The 21,377-nt window shown below is 38.5% G+C and overlaps 1 protein-coding gene across 4 annotated transcripts in view; it reads left to right on the forward strand.

Moving 5' to 3' along the window:
* The window catches only part of LOC132104500 (regulating synaptic membrane exocytosis protein 2-like), a 147,422-nt gene that overhangs the window by 60,874 nt on the left and 65,171 nt on the right, over positions 1-21,377 (forward strand). For all 4 annotated transcript variants that reach the window (XM_059510013.1, XM_059510014.1, XM_059510011.1 and 1 more), the window contains exons 6-10: positions 1,176-2,053; positions 10,067-10,278; positions 16,830-16,949; positions 17,593-17,692; positions 20,889-21,012. In XM_059510013.1, coding sequence (XP_059365996.1) covers positions 1,176-2,053; positions 10,067-10,278; positions 16,830-16,949; positions 17,593-17,692; positions 20,889-21,012 — 1,434 coding nt within the window. The remainder of the gene's footprint in view (positions 1-1,175; positions 2,054-10,066; positions 10,279-16,829; positions 16,950-17,592; positions 17,693-20,888; positions 21,013-21,377) is intronic.

Below are 21,377 nucleotides of genomic sequence, written 5' to 3' on the forward strand. Positions count from 1 at the left end.
CAGTGTTTCTCTGACTCAGTGTGACACACTTCCCCTCATGACTCTGGCAAGAGCCGGACACTCTGCCCTTACAGGTTAACCACTATGAAAGCCATGGCACAAAGGTCTGCTATGGCAGACAGGTCCTAGACCACCAAACTCGATCCAACTGGCCATTCTCACAGAGCTTTACAGCTCCTGTGGGTTTCTCACGATGAAAGAGCTCCAGGGCACGGACAGCAGTGATGCTTGTTGACGTATGCCTGCTTAAACAAGAGAGTCCTGAATCCAAGCGGGGATGGACTCATGGCCAGTGAACTTGAGGTGACTGGTGGCCTTGAACAGTTTAGTTGGTGTCAGCCTGAGGGACTAGAAAGAGAGTGGGAGGCACAAATTAGGAATGGATCAAGATGGCATGTTCATTCAGGGCTTTTTTTATGCCAAAACCCCAAATATGATAATCCTCTTGCAAAATTAATGTAAATGGAATATAACAGCAGCTTTATTTTTAGGTTTAAATACTAATTTAATCAGTGTGAGGAAAAACATGTGCTTTTGCTTCTAAACTGTAACTGTATTAAAGTAAAAATGTATTAAAGAAAAAATACTTTAATTTTAATTTAAATTGTAATTTAAATACAATGTTAGAAGTGAAAACTGGAGAAATATTTTCAAATGAAATCTGAACCCCAACAAAGCTATATGCACAAAACTAATCATGATTAATCTTGTGATTTTTGATGACTATTTAGAAAGAAAATCAAGAAATAATTACATAAGTATGGTAATTGTGTTAAAATTATCATGTTAAACATGTTTAAATAATATATTTATAAAAAAAAAAGTACATAAATGCTTATAAAAAGTTATGTTTGGCATTTATGATTTTATTTTATTATAGGTCAGTAATATCAGTGAGTAACAGGACTGGGAAAGGATCTCAAGAATGGACTCAAGCTGAGTTCACCGAAAGCGTTTTTGTGCAATATGTCATTGCACTGACCACAACTGTTTAATATGATTTCATTTTTAGGCGGAATATTTGTTCAAACAAATCACTTCTTGGTAATTTTGAATGTATGTAGCTTTGTACAACCTTAGTATGAAACAATTGAAGATAAATGGAGCTAATTTGTGACTTGTGACCTCACTGAATTGACCACTCACATTGACCTTATTTCCTTTTACATTCTTAGAAACAGAAGCCCATCAGCATCCAAGGACCCCAACGCAGCATATAACCAAAGGGAGGGAGAAGGAGGACTGCAGTATGCCCCGGCTGAAGGTGGCATGCCCCGCTCTCCGTCCGACTACGGACGTGATCCTGGCCATTCGCCGAGGAGTTCAAGAATGTACAATGAGCTGGGCAGTTATCAAGACAGTCAAGGACGCTGGCACTCTCAAGGCCAGCGTTTGGATGGCAAGCTAGAAGACTATGAACTCCAAAGACGCCGTGAGGAGGAATACCTGGCCCGATACCGCAGCGACCCCAATCTGGCGCGCTACCCAGTCAAACCCCAGCCCTACGAGGAGCAGATGCGCATCCATGCCCAGGTGTCACGGGCTCGGCACGAGCGGCGTCATAGTGACGTCTCGTTCGCCTATTCAGAACTTGACGAGCCTCTGCATGGGCCTGGTGGACGGCAGTCACGCCTCCCTCTGTTGGGAGGCCCAAGTCAACGCTCGTACTCCATGGACAGGAGCTCAATGGGACATCGGATGTCGAATCATAGCCCACCAACACCACGTTGCAGCCCTGTGCTCGGTGATAGTCGCAGAGGACTGGCGGAGCCAACGAGGAAACCCATACTCCAACAGCACCACTTGGACCCTAGCTCAGCTATGCACAGGAACAAACGGGACAAAATGGATAGCATGCTACGAAACGACTCTCTAAGCTCAGACCAGTCTGAGTCGGTTCGGCCTCCTCCACCTCGACCACACCGCAGCAAACGCCTTGGCAAGCTCAGAACCATGGGCAGCTTCAGCAGCTCAGAGGAGGAGTTGGCCACCACGCCAGAGTACACAAGCTGTGAGGACGTGGAGCTGGAGAGCGAATCCATCAGCGAAAAAGGTAAACTGCTGACTGTGAATTACATTATTGAATTGCTGATTGATAAAAGTTGCAATGTTTTAGGGAGAAAAGTTTGTTTTGGGTATCTCAGATGTGATTCCAAAGTTATATTTGTTTCCTAGAAAGAGCTGTGCCTTTATGGTAACCACCATGTTGCTTCAGTGCTGTTGTATGGATTATTTAGAGCCAGTGAAACATAAACATAATCATTACTTACTCCAGCCAAAATTGTATACTCCTTTTTTGAAAAAGTAACTACTTTGCAACCGTTAAAAAGTATGTTCTAAATAGTATGAATTTGTGTAGTATGAATATAATCCACTTGGCATATTGTCATTGTCATGTGACCTACCACAAGCATCTCCTCCTGTGGCCTCACAGGATAGTAAATTGTCCATCATATACACACTTCAGAGTCTCGCCGGAAGCATTAGGTCATCTGGAGAATTTGCATCCACTGTTTTGTGAATTTGCACATACTACTCTTTTCTAATACTGCTTTTCATCTACTATATAGTAGGGAATTATGCTATTTTGGATGCAGCCTGTGTGCACCTTTTAAGCACAAGCCATAATCTTGTGGTTTGACATCCTAGATCAGGGGTCTCCAACCCTAATCCTGGAGAACTACTTTCCTGCAGACTTCAGTTCTAATCCTGCTTTAACACAACTGCCTGTCAGTTTTCAGGAACCCTGAACACCTTGATTAGCTGGTTCAGGTGCATTTGATTTGGGTTGTAGCTGAACTCTGCAGGAAGGGTTGGAGACCCATGTCCTAGATGACTTTGGTTACTCTTTATTGGTTCTTCTCGATTCTACCTCTTAAAAGATAGTTACCCTAAAATGTAAAGTCTGTCATCAATTACTCACCCTCATGTCTTTCCAAACCCATAATACCTTTGTTCATCTTCAGAACGACATTAGGGTGGCTTACAGGTTTGGACAGCATGGAACAATGACTGAATGTTCATTTTTAGGGTGAAATAACCCTTTAAATAAGAGAATTGTTGATGGTGAGGTTAAAGCGAAATGTCAAACTCAGTTCCTGGAGGGTCAGAGCCTTGCAGAGTTTTGTTCCAAACCTGCTCCAACTAGACATGGGACGATTACAGGTTTCAAGGTATACTGCGATTTGAAAGTTTCAAAACCACTAATATTTTGCGTTATACCGTTGCTGCAGTATGCACTGTTTTTAACGTCTCTTTGAAGACTGAAAGTGTAGGAATCCCTCAGGTCAGTCACATGTGTGTAGGATGACCGAACTTAAGGAGCTGCCCCTGAAACTTACGTGATGGGCAACCGGCCATTGGAAGTGATGGGAAGTCTGCGAACCGGTTGTTTCGGACAGTTTGTTTTAGTGAACCGGTTCAAAATAACAGTTCACCGGTTCTTTTACGTCATCACGTAATGACGTCAATTCTATCACCCCGGCAAAACAAAAAACGTTCAAACACATTCAAATAAAGTAATTTGTAATAATAACAAGATAACATTAACCGTACAGAAATCCAGCTCATAAAGCTTAAAATATAACGTGCATACACAATAGTAAATAGTAATATGAATTTACATTTTGACTGAACAGTTGTTGCATGTTCATCATGTTAAACTGTTGTTTAATATAGTTGCATTTGCACTTTCCAGTAAGTTTCATCTGTTAAATAAACTTAATTCCTTCAAATTTGCCCCCTCGTTCAATTCACTCACGCTCATAATATCAGCACAACATCAGTTTTAGCTTCACGCATGCTCAGTATCTCCAGCTTATTGGTTCTCAGTATGTCGAACGTGTCCAAAAGAACCAGTTCAAAAGAACGACTCGTTCATGAATCAGAAATCTCTAGTTTTTTGTCTTATTGCAACTCGTATCTTCTGGACTTGCACAAACTGTGCTGCAAAGCAATCATTTTCCAAAATGTCATTTATGTGAAAATATGAAGTCTGTAAACACCAGTTAACACAGGCCAGAAACTCTGAATACGGATGCGCAGAGAAAAATACTGTAGCAGGCAGATCACTCACAGTTCATGATGCACAAACTATTGGAAGAAAATCCTCAATACTGTTCTCAATATAGAAAGCTGTTTGCTTCCTTCAGGCATGTAGTATAATTTCACAAAGCTAGTCAGAACATTCTGTTTTTGCTTCAAATTGGGTTATTTTAAAATTAAATTATGTATATAAGATTATATCACTATATGATTTGAAATTATATAAATGGTATGTATATGAATTATATAACTAAAATTAAGTAACAACAATTACAGATTTAGGTAAAATAAAGATGTCAGTCTTTAATTTTCGTCTTTTTAGGAAACAAATCAAAGAAAAAGTAAACAAATTTGACTGTTCCTAATATTCTGTATGAAAATATATTAAAACAAAATAAATAAAACAATATATATTGTGTTCAGCGGAAATGTATTTATTTAATTATTTTTTATCCAGTCATTTAAAAATAACACATTTCAGAGCTTTAATGACAATACCGTGATACCGTGAAACATGTGATATTTTTGCTTAAAATCTCATACCAGCCCATGCCTAGTTCCAACACACATACCATATAGTTTTCAAATATGCCTGAAGGACTTGATTAGCTGGATCAGGCGTGTTTAATTAGGTTTGAAGGTAAATTCTGCAGGGCTGTGGCCCCCAAGGATCTGAGTTTGACACCCCTGGGTCAGAGTTATGATGCTGTGGGTTATGATGTCATGTTACTGAGTCAGTTCTGTTTTATGCAAACTGCACTGTAGAATTAATCATTGTTAAAAGCTCACTGTTGAATATTAACCATTAACCATTGTGATTGTACAATTTCTGCTTGTAACAGTAATCCCTGAGTTAATATTCTCAACACAATTAGATGAGAATTCAAAAGATGAGAAGATGAAGTTTAAAGACTTGCAAAGTTGTTACATTGATCTCAGATTCAGCAAAAGTGTCAGTTCTCTTGGTAATTCTGTTTTAGTGTTTTATGTAATGTTTTAGTCTCTGTGCTCTGGGATTCTTCAGATCAGTTGTAACGTGTAATTTATTCGGTGACCTTTCACCTCTAAATTCAGTTTAAAACTGCACTTAAGGCAAAGGGAAATCCTCTGATCCTGGCAATTACTTGTGAGTCACATGACCAGGATTTTAAACCATAGAGGGTGTTGCATTATTCAGGGAGGTTTAATTATGTAATGCAAGCCAGGCTGAAGATACTACGATGTGAATGGGGATACAGGTCATACATTACCATTCATTGTTAAGTTGATTCCTGTTATCCTGTTAGAATATGCATTTCTATAGCTTTTGCTGTGGGACATTTAAAATTAGCATATTACTATGACCTCAACTGACCTGATGATGTGATGCTCTGTAGGTTTTACAAAGAACTATGGATGAACTCATTCCTTGGAAAAGATATGCTGGAAAAATCTTGACATGTTTTATAGCTAAAATGAATCTTAGCAACTTTAAGATTCAGAGAATTCAAATGTATAATCATATTGCATTTTTCAGCCATGCCCATGTTTCTTCATTTGTTATACAGCCAAGATTTTCAAAATGAATCTCTCAAGATTTGCACATTTTGAAAGTTTTCTTTATTTAACACACCTGAATTAACTGAGTAGTAGAGTACTCCATGACCTGAACTGGATCTGTCAAAAAAGAGAGATATTCAAAATATGCAGCACTTCAGGGTGACTTTAGGATGGAACAAGTAAAAGGGGTCAGTGAACTGAGAAATCAAAATTCCCTTGATTTTTTGACATATGCAAGGTCATTGTACTATAAAAACATCCTGTAAGTTTCAGAACTCAAAACTTCCTCTTTAGTCTAAAAACAATTTTTAACGAAGCTAATTTGCCAAAAGGACAGCTTGTTGAATGTGCCGCTCTATGACGTAATCGCGTGGCTAAACCCCGCCTCTGCAGAAGTAGATCAATACCTGCTTCTACATCACTTCCTGCTTAGCTCCGCCCACCGATTCATGCATTCAGCGTAAATGACAAGAGAGGCAAATGCAGGTAAAGAGGCAAAACACAGAAACCAAATGATAAAGATGCTCCAAAGACAACGAGATGGTGTGCAGTGCCTAGCTGTGGACATATAGAGTCTTTACTCTACCTTCTTTCTGATCCCAACATTAGGAAAGAGTGGATGAATTTTTTTTTTATGAAGTTCCAGATCGCATCAGTAATAACTTTTTCCTTTGTTCACTTAATTTTGTTGTGTTTTCATCTACAAACAAGGCACAATTTTACGTGGGATTTTCAGAGAGATTGAAACTAAAAGACGATGCTGTGCCGACTGTATTGGATCTGACAGTAGTTTCGCACCACACAAGTGTGAGGAACTGTTTTGGAATATGGAATACTGTCTTTGCTATCCATGAAGTACTTGTCCTTCCTCTTCCTCCTTTTTGTTCTACCATGTAAGATATTCTCTGGCCCCTCCCCTAAAAGCTCTGATGTTGTCAGGGTCACAATAAGCTCAACTGGATAAGCCTTTTTGCACAGGAGCAAGAGTGCTCCCCAGATCTTTCCTCTATCTGTAGAAACAGGGAGTCCCAGCAGCTTTGCAGTGGAGGGCACTGGTAAAGGGTGAAATTGCACCAGCGCATCTGTCATGACTACCTCTCCACTATAGCTACTTAATGCACTCAAGAGGCTACAGTGAAACAGAAGAATGTAGGACACAAAATGACTAGTTCACACCACCCCAACAAACCCCAGCAAACGCCAAATCCCAGTGCTTGTTTGGTTTTGTTGAATCAGTGGGTTAACCATGTTGGTGTTTGTACAAGCAATGGATGTTTCCCAAAATTCTCGATGCAGCATCAAATTTTAAACTCTAGAGGTGCCACAAGTATTGCAGACATTCAGTCACTCCTTCTGACCTCAGTAGGAGGTCGGCTGTAGACAGGAAGGAGCTTGATCTCTGACAAGCTTATCCTTCCATCAGGTGCCATTGTACATATGTCAGTCAGTCAGTGACAACCTAACCTGATTGGTTCAAAGTACTCAATTCCCTCCCCACCTGCAGAAAGAGAAAAGGATTTGGTCAAAGTAGTGGAGACACACCAAGACGCTACGCTGTGTGAAGCCTGGGAAAATGGTGGTAAGTCAATATTTCACCTAACTGACACTTGGAACATTGACGGTTCTGGAGTTGTATGCTTTGGAGTGAAGACTTCTAACTTGTTTGCTCTGAACTTTCACTTTTGTGTAAAACCACCAACCAGAAGGGTTGGAAAGAAACGTTCTATTGGTTGGGTGCAAGGAAAGCAATAGTTCTATTGGTTGGGTGCAAGCGTTTGATCCCAATGCTTGCTTTCATGGGGCCTTGAGCAAACTGTAGGGGAGACTTCTTGGAGTCAGGGATCAGTCCGGCAAACAGTCTGTTGAGTTGTGGGGACTATGAAGGGCAGGGTATTTGAGCTGGCTTACAAGAATAATGATAAGCTCATTATTCTAAGGCATAAACTCCATTTCAGTGCAAGGAGATAGAGAGAGGGAAAGATAACGACAAGGTGAGAGGCAATGAAAAAATGGCAAACATTTGGGTTTGGCATCTTCCTTGAAGGGGATGTGCAAGACCTTTAAGTACTGACCCAAGTGTGATTTGAAGAGCTGCAGTTGAGTTCTAGTCATTGTCCCGGTGGACGTAGTCAAGTAAATCAGCTTTGCAGAACTTTAATTTGCCAAGGTTTGGAAGGGGTGGTGCAGCAAAGAGGGATTATCAGCAATATATCGGGACTGCACAGAACAGATTTTTTCCTGAAGACGGTCCATACATGGTGCTTGGGCAAATGGCAAAGGCTTTTGGTTTGTGAAGCATGGTGTATGTTAAGGCAGAAGTAATTTCTATAGAAGTAAGCTTTTACAACGCTCATTTTTTTCATGGTAGCATACAGATATCATTGCATGCTGGCAGGGAAATTGGGGACATGATGATGCAATGTTGGCAGCAGTATTCAGACTTCTGCAATATTAAAGTTCCCATGCTGTATGCTAAGATACAGTTTATTTTATCCATTTATTATAGTGCCTTTGTGGAACTGCACTGAATATGGCTGTTAAAGTTAAGTTACCCATATTTTTAATTTGTAAATTACAGCTTGGTTTCTTAATCAAATATACTGTTCCTACTATTATTTTGCACATATGTAGTGAATCCTATGACAATAGTGTACTTAGATCCAGTCCAGTTTATTTTGCACATATCAAGCAAATATTTTGATGATGGTTTACTTGAACCTTGGAACTGGACCTTGTGCTTTGTTTTGAACTGCTAAGAGAGTGTCAGTACAGTATTGCTCCATTGCAAAACCATCTGCTTGCTAACCTAAGTAACCAGTTTCAAGACAAGAGTAGAAATGTCATACAATTTATCAGTCATGCTAACACAATTGAAAAGTTTGTGTTAGCATGAGTTGGGAAACTTTACTTTTTAATGGAAAAAATGTATTTCTCACCATCATTTGGCTGAATCTCTATTACAGAGTGAAGTCACTATGCTTGGCTTTTGAATAGAGAAAGTAAACTTTATTTTTTTTTGTCTTCTGTTTTAACTAATGTTATAACATGCCAGTTTATATTTTAAATGTTTTCTTATTGATGAACACCTCTCTTTCTGGCCTTTGTGTTTTTACAGTTTTTATGCCTTAAACTATTCCTTGCTATACTGTAAGTAGCTTAACATTTCAGGAATTCAATTATAATATAGTATAGTTAATGTTAATAAAGTAGTTAAGTAGTTTACATAACAGAAAATTCATTTTATGGTATTTTGTGCATTATGCAACAGCATGGAATAATATCAAACAGAAAAAAAGATGCCTTTTAATTATCATTTAAGCACTAGATTTGAATGTCTATGTGTCTCCAGCCAGATAAAGATTTTATAACAGAAAGATTATCTGTCTTCAGAAATAGTGAATTTAGATGTATGGCAGCTGATATGTGTGTCTTTTTTCTTTTCTTTTTGTCAAATTGTTGGAAAAACAGAGTTTGTCTTATAGTTTTGGTTGTGTTGTAGTTCATGCTGGTTTTTATGTAACACTATGCAACTTTAAAATATCTGTATTTGTTCTTTCATTCCATTTCCTTTGTGGATAGGTAAGTGTATATTAAAGAAAAGTGATATCAATTGTTATATGTGTTCATTTAAAGGGATAATTGACCCAAAAATGGCAGTTCTGTCATTGTTTAGTCACCCTTATGCTTTAGTCACCAATCTGTATGACTGATTTTCTTCTGTGGAGAAAAGAAAAGTTTTTTTCTTTTTTTTCTTTAAAGAATACACTGGCACATTTTTCTATGAAATTACAATGAATGGAGACTGAAGATTTCACAAAAACACCATAAAAGTATAAGAAAAGTTGTCCTCATGACAGTGTTTCAAGTCATGTGAAAGCTTTGTATAAGCAACAGACCCAAGTTTTAATTAATGTTCTTAACCACTGCAACCAGATCATGAATTGAATCTTTGTAAACCAGATAAACTGATTCTGAAGAAGGGTCCATTCATGAATCAGGCATTTCAGTTTCTATCTCGAACATCCTTTTGAAACATGCAAGTTTTAGTCCCCATTCAATGTAATTGTATGGAAGACAATGGCTAGTACATTCTTTAAAATATCTCCTTTTGTGTTTTACTGAAGAAAGACAGTTATACAACAGTTGTGCAAGGACATGAGGGTGAGTAAATGATGACAGCATTTTTATTTTTGGTGAACTACTCCTTTAAAAGAGACTTAAGAGAAAGTGTGTGTGTATATTAATGTTGTGTATTTGCCTGTATAAGTTAAATCTTGTTGACACGAGTGTGTGTGTGTGTCCTCTCACTGTGCTGTCCTCAGGAGATATGGATGGTCACTGGTGGGACCATGCGTCTTGGCATAGCGAGGCCTCCTCAATGTCTATGGTGAGGCTTGTGACCCTCTCACCCCATTTCCCCTCGTTTAATTCACCTCTGCATGTTTTGTTTCTCCTCTTTTTTTATATCATAGATAACTTTTAGGCAACATTCAAAGGGGAAAAAGAAAAACAAATGAGCAGGCACATTTTTTGGACATCAGTTACGCCCCGTCTGAGAGGCGAAAGACAGTGGTGCGATTTTGGCAGTGCAGCTATGACGAAGACACGGAGTGGTGCCAGCCACAGGTCAAAGATTCAGGGGTTGACACTTGCAGTAGCACCACACTTAATGAGGAGCATAGCCATAGTGAAAAGGTACTGAGACGACTTCCTGGCACCTGCTTCTCGCTTCCTGTGAGTTGACCTGCTCGACCTGCTTACTGTCTGTTTCTGCCCCTAAGGGGTTTCCTACTCTAATCATGCCTTTCGGAAGAGAGGAGAACCCTCTTGTTTGCTTTTTTCTATTAATATTCTGGCTGCAAAGTCGTAGCGCATCCTAACACACGGAGAGATGAATGACAATCTTCCTGGCAATGTTTGCTCCATATGCTGCATGCTCCTCAATGCGGAAAGATACTCCATTGTGATTGCAAACCTGTTTTCCTCACTTGGTCACGTCACCTTTTCACACTGCTCCTTTGGGATTTCCTAAAATGATTTTTTCCACACAGTCCTTCGGTCTCAGCTTAAACACAGGGATAGACTAGTGTGGGAATCAGTCTTGCACTAAGCAGTTGTTTTTCTTTTCCCCTTTTCACTGTGTCATTCTTCATGCTGTCCTTTTCAGTCCTGTATTTTTTTTATGTTTGTGTATTTTGTTTATTTCGTTCACCACGTCTTTCACAATAGTGAATAGAAGTAGCTTGCTACATCCATACTGCTTGAGGGTGTGAGAGCAATTTACATTGCTTTTCTGGTTAATTAGTGGATTGGTCTAGATCAGTGCTTCTCAACTGGTTTTGCTTCAACTTGTTCAAAAAGGGTCTTTAAATTGAAACATATTTGCAATGTGATAAAGCAACAAGCATGTAAATTTGGAATCCTGCAACAAGTGATGGGAAATTTTGTTAATTGTTTGGTTTCCTTTTTGCGACCTTTGCACTACATAGTCCAGCCCACAGAAAAATCGCGATCCTATTGGTTTCAAAATCCTCTACCGCATATATTAAACATTAAATATCTGCTGACTGGCCATGATTCAAATTAACAGTTTTTCATTATCTGTCGGACAGTTAATTCACAACACACCTGGTTAGCTTTAATTAATCAAACAAAACACAGTATTGTCGACGCTAACAATCTATTGTATTTGAGTTGTATCTTTTACTCTTTTGAGGCTTTGATCAAACCAAAAATGGTTTGTGGATGTCATTGATACAACCATTGAAATTATCTTTTCAAGTATATGATGTATTTATTTTATATTTTAATTATTTATTATCTTTGTAAGATCATATGATTATCATTTCTAATCAAGTATGAAATAACTGCTATTACTGAATTATCCAGTTATGCATTTAAATACAGTAACTGTGGAGTTTTGTTAATAATATACTTTTAAAAAAGTGGGAAAAACAAATGGATCCCTCTAAATGGATGAGTGATGCCTTATTACTAGGTTGAATAAAAGAAGTGAAAAAAGTGAGTAAAGTAAAGAGCGGTACTAGTGATGACATCAGCAATTCCTGAGGGGAGGGAGGGGGGCTGCTATGACATTGATGATGATTTGTAAGGGGGGGGGGGTAACTTATAGTAGATGTAACTTGCAGTGACCATGGATTTCTAGTTCTGTAGAACCGTGGTTTTCAACATGTGGAGTGCGAGAACCTGTTAATAAAGATATTAGCAAATCTTTAGCCATCCACCAGGGGCCAGTTGATTAGTCCCACTGTAAATTGGTCAATAGTTAGAGCAGATTTGGACCCCTGGTATAGTTGCGCATGCTACACCGGGGTGGTCCTATTTAGGTTGGCTTCAGCCCCCCATCTGTCGTATTAGACCCTCAAAACTAGCTGAATGATTGGGCAGTGACGCTTCATCAAGAAAGTTTATTATTCACATGTGTTTTGTCAGATCAAATATTAAAGTGAATTTTAAGCCATTCAAGCACAAGACAGCGTGAAAGAGATCTCAATGCGGTGCTGTAATATATTGTTTCTGTGCACGCACATATAGAAAGCCATCTCTCACACAGCAGATGAATACCAAATTGAGTTATCTTTCGCGTCTTCAGCAAATGCACACAAAATTATGTCTGAATGGCTGTCTGGGTGAGTATTCTCATAATTACAGTTGGTTATGTCTTTAGTGAATGTAAACAGTAAAGAAAATATAGATGTACATCAGCATAACGGATCTATTTTCTTATGTTAATCATTTTATTCAAACAGCAAAAGAGAAGTCACTCACTGCTCTTAACTAATAAGTAGCTTTAATGATATTTGTGTAAAATTAGACGTACTTGTGTGAGCGCATGTCCTAAAAGGTTGAAAACCCCTTCTTTAGAATTCAGTCAGATACACTTGGTTGCATTCACCATTGTTTATTTTAAAATAGGTCTGGCCCTTAATTATGATTGGCTAGGCAGTGTTTGAAGCCATTGTAAAATATTGCATAAACACACACGTGAGACATCATTACATCAGTTTTACTGTACAACTCCACTCCATTACATAAAAACACTCCTCAGCTGTTCTTAAAACCACTGTAAACCACTGCTTCTTGGAGCTTATTGGTTTAATCTATTAGTGTGTGCCCTATCAAACAGTGTTGTGATCCACCAGTTGAGAATTGCTGATCTAGGTCACTTCTGTGAGTTACTGTCCATAATTGTGTGCTTAATATCTCTCACCCTGTCCTGACTATTGTGTCTGTATATAATGAATGCACAAACCGAACCCTATATGGTGGAAAATTACTTTGAAGACAATTAAATATATACTGTTAGCAAATGCCAAGATTTTGCCATCATTTCCTCACCCTCATGTTGTTCCAGACCTGTATGACTTACTTTCTTTCCTCTGTGGAACACAACAGCTGATGCACTGCAGGATGTCTAGAGAGCTCTGATTTATAATGGGGACTGGAGCGGTCAAGCTCTAACAATGGCAAAAGATATACCAAAAAGTGTTCTATACAAACCATGTTGTTTATTCCTAGTTTTCCGAAGCCATTCAATAGCTCTGAATGAGGAACACAGTCCAAGAAAAGTCTATTAAAATAGGGCCCAATGCACCATGTTAAAAGTAAAATTTGCCAAAAATGAAAATTTGAGTATTAATTTACTCACCCTCAGGCCATCTAAGATGTAGCTTATTTTTTTCCTTCATTAGAGCAGTAATTCATTAAAGCCTCGGAGAGGTTTTTATTAACAGAAAATAAATCCAAAACAGGGAAATAAAAGTATCGAAAGGGGAAGCGTCCAAAATACACAGGGAATCTGGTGTCCTCGTCGTGCTGCGGGGTTTGTGTAGGTGGGGCAGTGTTCATGATGGAAGGGTCCAGGTAAGGGGTGGTGTCTGGTGGCCGCCACGCGCTCCCCTCTTCGGTCCGGGGCGCGAGGTTCGGTTCGGTCCTGCATTCTCGCTGGCCCCGGCGCTCGAAGGGGATAGACAACCTGACATTCTGGCCTGATGGCTGTGTAAACGGGTACAGTTCTCATCCGGACTGCGGATCCGGCAGCTCACATCTCTGGTGGTGCGGGAGTCCCTCTACGCACCCTTCCTGGACCCACGAGGACACCAGTGTGCATGCACGGAGAAGAGATCTCTCGAGGAGAGGTGCATTGGGCTTTTCAACAGTGGCGGAGATGAGGCTTCATTTATATCAGGTGTGCCCCATCACACATCGCTAGCCCTTGCTCGTCCAGCTCCCCTCCTCTCTCAAACACCCACTCCTGTCGGGAGCCTCGTGAAGGTCGGCGATTTGGGACAGTATGCCGATGATAATTAGGGGGGGAGGCAACTGACTCGTCACAACATTTAAATTACTTTTCTAATTACTTTTTCTGAAAAGTAATTGAATTACTCAGTAAGTAAATTACTAAAATCTTAAGATCCTAAAAGACAACATAAATGAAAATCTTTTTTCAGTCAAACATGGAATAGTTAAGCCTTTTATCTTTAAAACAACGGAAATATTTAAACATTTTAATAAGTAAACCTTCTTTGGTTAACTAATTACTCTGCAAAATATTTGAAAAAAAAATGAATATTTGAAGCTGTTATAAAGTTTAAAAATAAAGTTTATGTAAAAAAAAAAAAAACGTTAACCAATATAACTAAGAATAAATTACAGAAATGATCTCCTCCGCTGAATAAAGATTCGCTGATCAGGTTGCACTGTTCTTCTGAGGTAAATTCTGGCTTATTCCTCATAGCAGGTCTTCTTACAGAAACAATAAAAAAAGTAGATGAATCTTGATTTTTTATTTTTTTTTAATCCATGTGATGAGGGTGTTTGCTCGCAGGTATGTCTGAAGATAATGAGCTGTGAGACGGGAAAGACTGTACCTCGCTTTAGTTTCATACGAATTAGATAATCAGAGAATAGTTGTTTTTGATTTGAATTAGTTCATTTCAAATTAGGTATTTCAAGCTTTCTATAGATATATTTCTCACGTTTGTGTGTCAAGTATTCGCAGGGTTAATTTTTTGTGACTGGTTTCAGAAAAAAGTTCACAGAGACCAAAACAGCAGAAAGCGCAACCTGTTTTTTTCTTTATTTTACAAAAGCACAATGTTTTATTCTTAGTTAGTGTACACAAATAAAAGCAGACATTTGAAAGATTTGACTGATTTTAGTTTATCTGTGTCTGGGTATTTTAGCTGCAAGTAAACGTGCTGGCGCGCAGAGGGTTAAAGAGGCTGCATTCAACGATAAATTTAGATTTCAAGTTCAATATTGATATTTGAACTGTTGAAATTATTTACAGTATGTTACGCAAGTACTTTATATAGTAAGTAACTGTAATTAAATGGCCTAAAATGAACAGTAATCCCTTACTTTACTTTTACAGTGGATAAGTACTTTAATTACTGTAACACTTTACACCTTGCACTTAAGGCAACACAAAATTGTTGCCACCTGAGCAAAAACACTCTTTATACCAGACCTGTACAGCGCTGTAAATGTCTCTAAGTTTTGTTACCTTTCAGTGTCCATCATCTGCTATTTCCACCACTTAATCAAGCCACTCTTCTTTAAAACATGATGCCGTTTTATCTCGTGTCATTACGTTTGCGTTAGCTCTCATGTTGAGCTATTTCATCCGTGACCATTAAAGTATTGGATTTCTACAGCAACCGATTCAGCACACATCATTCTCTTTCTATGAAACCTGTAAACTGCATTCACCGGTTCTAACTCTAATGACACCAACTCTATAGCAGTTTGTCCAAGCATTGCAATTATTTAGAACTTACCAATATTCTTTAAAATGGCTTTCCCAAATTATTTTCGCATCTGTCCTGTGTGCAGAATATTATTTCTTCTGTGTGGTCCTGATGAAAGAAGTAACAATGCCTATGGCTCCTGATGATATAACGAGGTCATATTAAGCAAAATGATTGTACTGTGTGAAAAACTGAGCATTATTTACCACATTATTACCTGTAATCATTAGCCTCAGGCAAACAGAGAATTCCAAATTATTATTATTTTTTTGTTTTTTGAGAACTGATTCTTTTGGACCAAATCATCAAGGACTATGGTTTCAGCTAAAAATCTTCTTTACTTTTCTACTGAACAAAAAACTCATCTACAGTATGTTTTGAATGGCCTGAGGGTGAGGAAATTAATAGCTAACTTTCTTTTTGGGTGAACTGTCCCTTTAATATGCAGTCCATATAGAATTTTCACAGGTGTTTTACCCATGTTTTAAATACGCTTTTCATAGTGATGTGTTTTAGTGTTAAAATAAATGTCTCTAAAGTTAACAGAACACGTACTGGTAATTTTCTGCCTAGATAGTTTCCATTTTCTTGTGCAGTGCAGACCAAAATGTTATTAGCTGATCATCTTCCCCTTCCCTGCAGCTCTTAAATGTCATTCAGTTTAAATGTAGCACAAACTTTACATATTATACATAATTGAAATCAAATTTGCCACAACGTTTACATATCTTGATGCACAATATAAACTGAGTGTATATTGGATAATTCAACTAAAGGGGATTGGAACACTTTTTTAGGCTCTTTCTTATATTAGTTTATGACATGGGAGAGAGAAAATTATAAGAGGATTTTTTTAATATTTATGTTTGAATAATTCCTTTGTGACAAGATACAAAGGAACACATATTCACCATTAACTAAGAGTTTTCCTTCAAAAAACTTCTAATTTGCTGCTTATTTATAGTAAGTAGGTGGTATGTTTACATTGTTTATGTATGATGTTGGGTTAAGAGATCTAGAATATGGTCATGCATTAATATGTGCTTTATAAGTGTTAATAAACAGGCAGTATGCTAGTAATATGAATGCTAATAAGCAACTAGTTAATAGTGAAGAGTGTTCCTTAATGTAAAGTGTTAGCAGCATCTCTCACCAATCTTGTAAATCCATTCTGGTCTTGTCATGAGTCAATCACATCTCAATGGATAAAATCAGATCCCATCCTTCATTTTTTTTTTTTTCAGTAAACACACTGTCTCTCTCAAATATATGATTAAAATGGGTTGTGAATGTGTTTCATGTTGAGTTATATTTTAAGTGACACCTTGGTTCGGTTTGTGTCTTCACAGCAAATAAGAGTGATCACCTCCTGCTTTAATTTCCCTGAGACTGTGCATGTGCGTGTGTTTGTAATGTGCAGTGTGTGGATGCTTGGGTAAAAACCAGAGGTGTATTGTCACTTTGACCCCGTAGCACCCGGTGACATGGCAACCATCCAAAGATGGAGAGCGCCTAATAGGGCGGATAGTGCTAAACAAGCGGATGAAAGATGGCACGGTGCCCAGAGACACAGGGGCACTGCTGGGCCTCAAGGTAAGAGATGCAACAAACACTGTTAAAGTTCACTCTTTTAAAGCCATGCTAATGACCCTGGATCATAAAAGATCTTCAGCAAACCCTCCATCAACTTGATACACAATGCACAGTGTGCTTACTACAGTTTTCTCTTAATCATTTGAACTTTGACCTTATTGTGGACTGAGTTCTTGTATTATAACTTGGTTACTGATGATCCTTTACACTTAAAACAGTAGCCATTCCCACAATAGGCTAAATTAAGGCACTATTTGTGCTGTTCTGCTTTAGTTCCTGAAAGTTTGCCGCTGTCTTCCAGACATTATTTAAATACATTTCTGTGAATAGAGAGCAATATTTCTTGTTATTAGCTTTTATTTTGTGGGTGCATTCGCTGAGTTGCTTGATTTGCATGATTCCTTTAGTGAGTGGGGTGTTAAAACAATGCAGAAAAAGCATGCAAATACTGGCAATGACATTATCAGCAATCCCTGTTTATTCTTAGTGAACAGTATTAGCACACATGGTATTGATGTGGATCATCATTTCTTCATAGCACACGTTGAACTTTACACCTTTCATGCCTCTTTTATTGAACACATTGTAGTTTCATGTAAAAGATATATGAAATAATTTGCATCGCCTGTTGTCTGTATTGCAGGTGGTGGGAGGGAAGATGACAGAGTCTGGCAGACTTTGTGCTTTCATTACGAAGGTGAAGAGAGGAAGTCTAGCAGACACTGTCGGCCATCTCCGACCAGGTGAACACATGAGCCTTTCCTCCAACAAAAAACGACCATATAGGTCATTTGTGCAAGCACCTTATTACAACCTATATTTGGTGGTGTAAAAGCATTTGCTCTGAAACCATGTGAAGTCTGTGATCCTGCTGAATTATGGGATTCTGTATATGAGGAAAAAGGTTTTTAGGTGCCGCTTTATATTAGGTGTCTACTGTATGTACTTAAAGGAGTCATACCCTCGTATTACCTTGGATACCTACTGCTGTATTATAGTCTTTCAGGCCCTTCTAAAAAAGAAAAGTGGAAAAAAATAAACACAGAGCTCCTCAGACCCTTATTTCTGTAGGCATTATTGTCTCGCGAGATCTGATGCGATATTTTGGCTGTCGTCATTGTAATGGTCATTGTGGTCATTATAATAATGCAAATGAGGGGCACGTTGATTGGTTGCAGGAAGGAGGGGGGTTGACACCGCAGGTAACGCTTTAGCATATCATTACAAACTGACATCATGGCGCAAGTTGTGAATGAACGCGACCGGCTTCCCGGCCAGTGTATAAGTATGAGGCGCCGTTTAGGGCTTAAATCAAACTTCATTCACGCACACATATGAAACACGCTTGCATATATTCTAAGTACTAGTCACACATACATGTATATGAACTATCTACGCACATAAAGTTACTCATATGAAATGTGAGCACAGCACACACACACAAATATAAGACGTGAGCACACACACACACAAACTAGACGGCGCCTCATATATAAGCGTTAGGCAATAAATAAACAATAACCGAATTCATGATGATCTCAGTCATTTGTTTTTTGCAAAGTACGTTAGCAGCCATTCCCCATACCTCGAAGCTAATACTCCCGCCAGAGTTGTGCCTGGACGCGTTCATTGAACGATAATTCATGAACTCGTTCATGTTTTGGACTGAACTGAACGTACCGCATTTCTGCCTGATGAACGTTACTGTGAAGTCGTTCATTCTGGTGTCTGTGAACGCCACGCTCTCTCAGTTTAACTTCGTTCAGTAGGATGCCAGATTTCTATAAAGCCTTCTAGGCGAAAACCCACCTAAAACCCACCGTAAACCGGCCTTAATATGTAGCGGAAAAAACACCCAATCTGGCAACGCCAGACTTTCTTGTTCAAAGTCGTTCATCAAAATGAACAAATCTTTTTCCGAGTCATTTCGTTCATTTAAGGGGCTTTAAATGTTACTATTAACTGGCAAATTCCCCGAACACATCAACCTACGCAATCTTGATCATATTCTGAATTAAGAAATCATTATAATGCAGTCAAAAGTCCGTTTTTGCAGTCCGTTTACAGGGAACATAAATAATTACTTCACCTCCAGTCTTTCATTTATTTGTCTAGTGACAGACGCAATAGCATACAATAGCCGCATTAGCAGTTAGATGGTGTTTGTTACACACAGTAGAGCAATAAAAACACAGTCTTACCGTTTCAATTGCAGGCAATTTTGTTGGAATGGCGCTTTTCCCGAGCTTCGATGCCAACTTCGCCTGATATTGCCCCAAATTTGTGAAGGATTTCGGCGTACAATGTTTAGCACAAACACGTAACGATAAGCCAGTGGGAAGGGTTGAAGGAACGGCATCATTAAAAATGAATTTAATCCACTGGTCTCTGATAGCTAGGTCCGTTCTTGGTAGAGAAAACACATTTACATGTTGATTCTGGCAGTCAACCACAGAGCAACTCACGTCTGCACTTATGTTCCAGCATCTTTCTCGACTGAATATGAGGGGGAGAGGGGAAGGGCGAGCTTCCTGCTGCGGTGTCCATATATGGTATATCCTGCCCCGTCTTGACGTCAAGACGGGGAAGAAAACAAAATCTCGTATTTGAGTGCGCGTGCACGTGGGCTATTTTACAAACCCTGAGGTAAACAAACGCTTCACTTTTAAATATCGGCTTCCCGGCCAGTGTATAATCGTTAGGCAATCATAACATACATTGATTCTCGTGGAAAAGTGAAAATTGTGGGTCATGACTCCTTTAATAATAAAGTAATGAATAGTTAGATCCAATGTGCCTTTTGTGTTCACATTGAATTGCAAATAACCTCTGCTGCTATTGATGGGGATATGGGTAAAGGTTAGAGGCAGGTTTGGTGGTCTGGTAAGGTTTAATACGTAGTTAGGGCAACAGTGTAATAGTTAGGGCAACAGTGTAATTTTAGATGTATCTACAAAAATTAATTACAGATGTAATTAAAGGACGGTATTTTCAAATATAAATGTATGTACACAATAAGTGCACTGTATCAAATGATTAATTTAAATGTAAGTACATAGTAGTTAAGGACACTTACTATAAAGGGGGAAATTCTGTCACCCTCATATGGATTACTTTTGTCTTTATCAACTTTTTGAAGATTGCAAGTTTTGTTGGAATGGACTTTCAATGGAGGGACGGAAATTACTTTTCATTATATACTGTATATCATAATTTGTGTTTAAACTGTTCATTCAGTTCATATTGGATTTATATGGATTTGAAGCTTTCCTGAGTTCAACAGTAGAGCATTACACTGAAGTCATAGGTTCGATTCCCAGGGAACACAAAAACTGATCAAATGTAAATGTGTCTTGAATTTATTATAAGTCACTTTGGATAAAAGCATCTGCCAGAATGTAAATTAATTCCTTTTACGGTGTGTTGAAATTGAATGTTTTGGTGAAATGGACTTACAGTGGAGGGACAGAAATAGCTTAGGATTCGTTAAAAATGAATGTATCTTGAATGCAACGTAATTCACTTTGCATAAAATTGTCTGCCAAATGTAAAATGTAAATTAATTATTTACAACGTTTTTGTGAATTTTATGAAGATTGAAGAATTTGGTTGCCTAGACTTTCAGTGGGAGGGTCTTAGAGATTTAAATATCTTCATATGGATTACTTTTACAATATCTTTATGAACTTTTTAAAGCTTAAAAGTTTTGGTGGAATGAACTTTCAGTGGAGGGACAGAAACTCTCAGGTTTCATTAAAAAGAGCTTCATTTGTGTTTGGATGATGAATGAAAGTCTTATGGGTCTGGAACAACATGAGTGCGAATAAATGATGACAGAATTGTAATTTTTGGGTGAACCATCCCTTTACATAGCAGTGGTTTAAGTGCAGCTTTATCATCTTTGATGTCGTATTAATGCGGTGTTGTGTCGGTCCTCAGGCGATCAGGTCCTGGAGTGGAACGGGAGGGTCTTGCAAGGAGCCACATTCAAGGAAGTTTACAATATCATTCTAGAATCCAAGCCAGAGCCGCAGGTGGAGCTGGTGGTCTCACGGCCCATCGGGTGAGTGATGCGGGTGATGGATCATTACTCATCGTGTCAGTTCAGGCACACGGAGCACATTTTATTTGACAGTAGAGCTTTATGAAGAAGGATAGCCTGTGGGAGCCCAACATATGAATGCTTATATTCACATACACACATACAAATGTAGAAACTTGAACTTGCACGCTGCTTGAAATGAAAGTCCTTCTTCAGGTCAGGACAGATTGACATAATTAGAAATTATTGTTTGTTACTTTCAAAATGCTAGGCATTTTTCCCCTTAAACCATTGAGAGTCTAGCAGCAAGATGGACAGGTGTTCAGGTTAACCTTAAAGAGATGGGCAATATATCAGCGATATATATCAGCATTTTGACAGCCGTA

The sequence above is a fragment of the Carassius carassius genome, chromosome 25 (assembly GCF_963082965.1).
Source record: "Carassius carassius chromosome 25, fCarCar2.1, whole genome shotgun sequence".
NCBI lineage: Eukaryota > Metazoa > Chordata > Actinopteri > Cypriniformes > Cyprinidae > Carassius > Carassius carassius.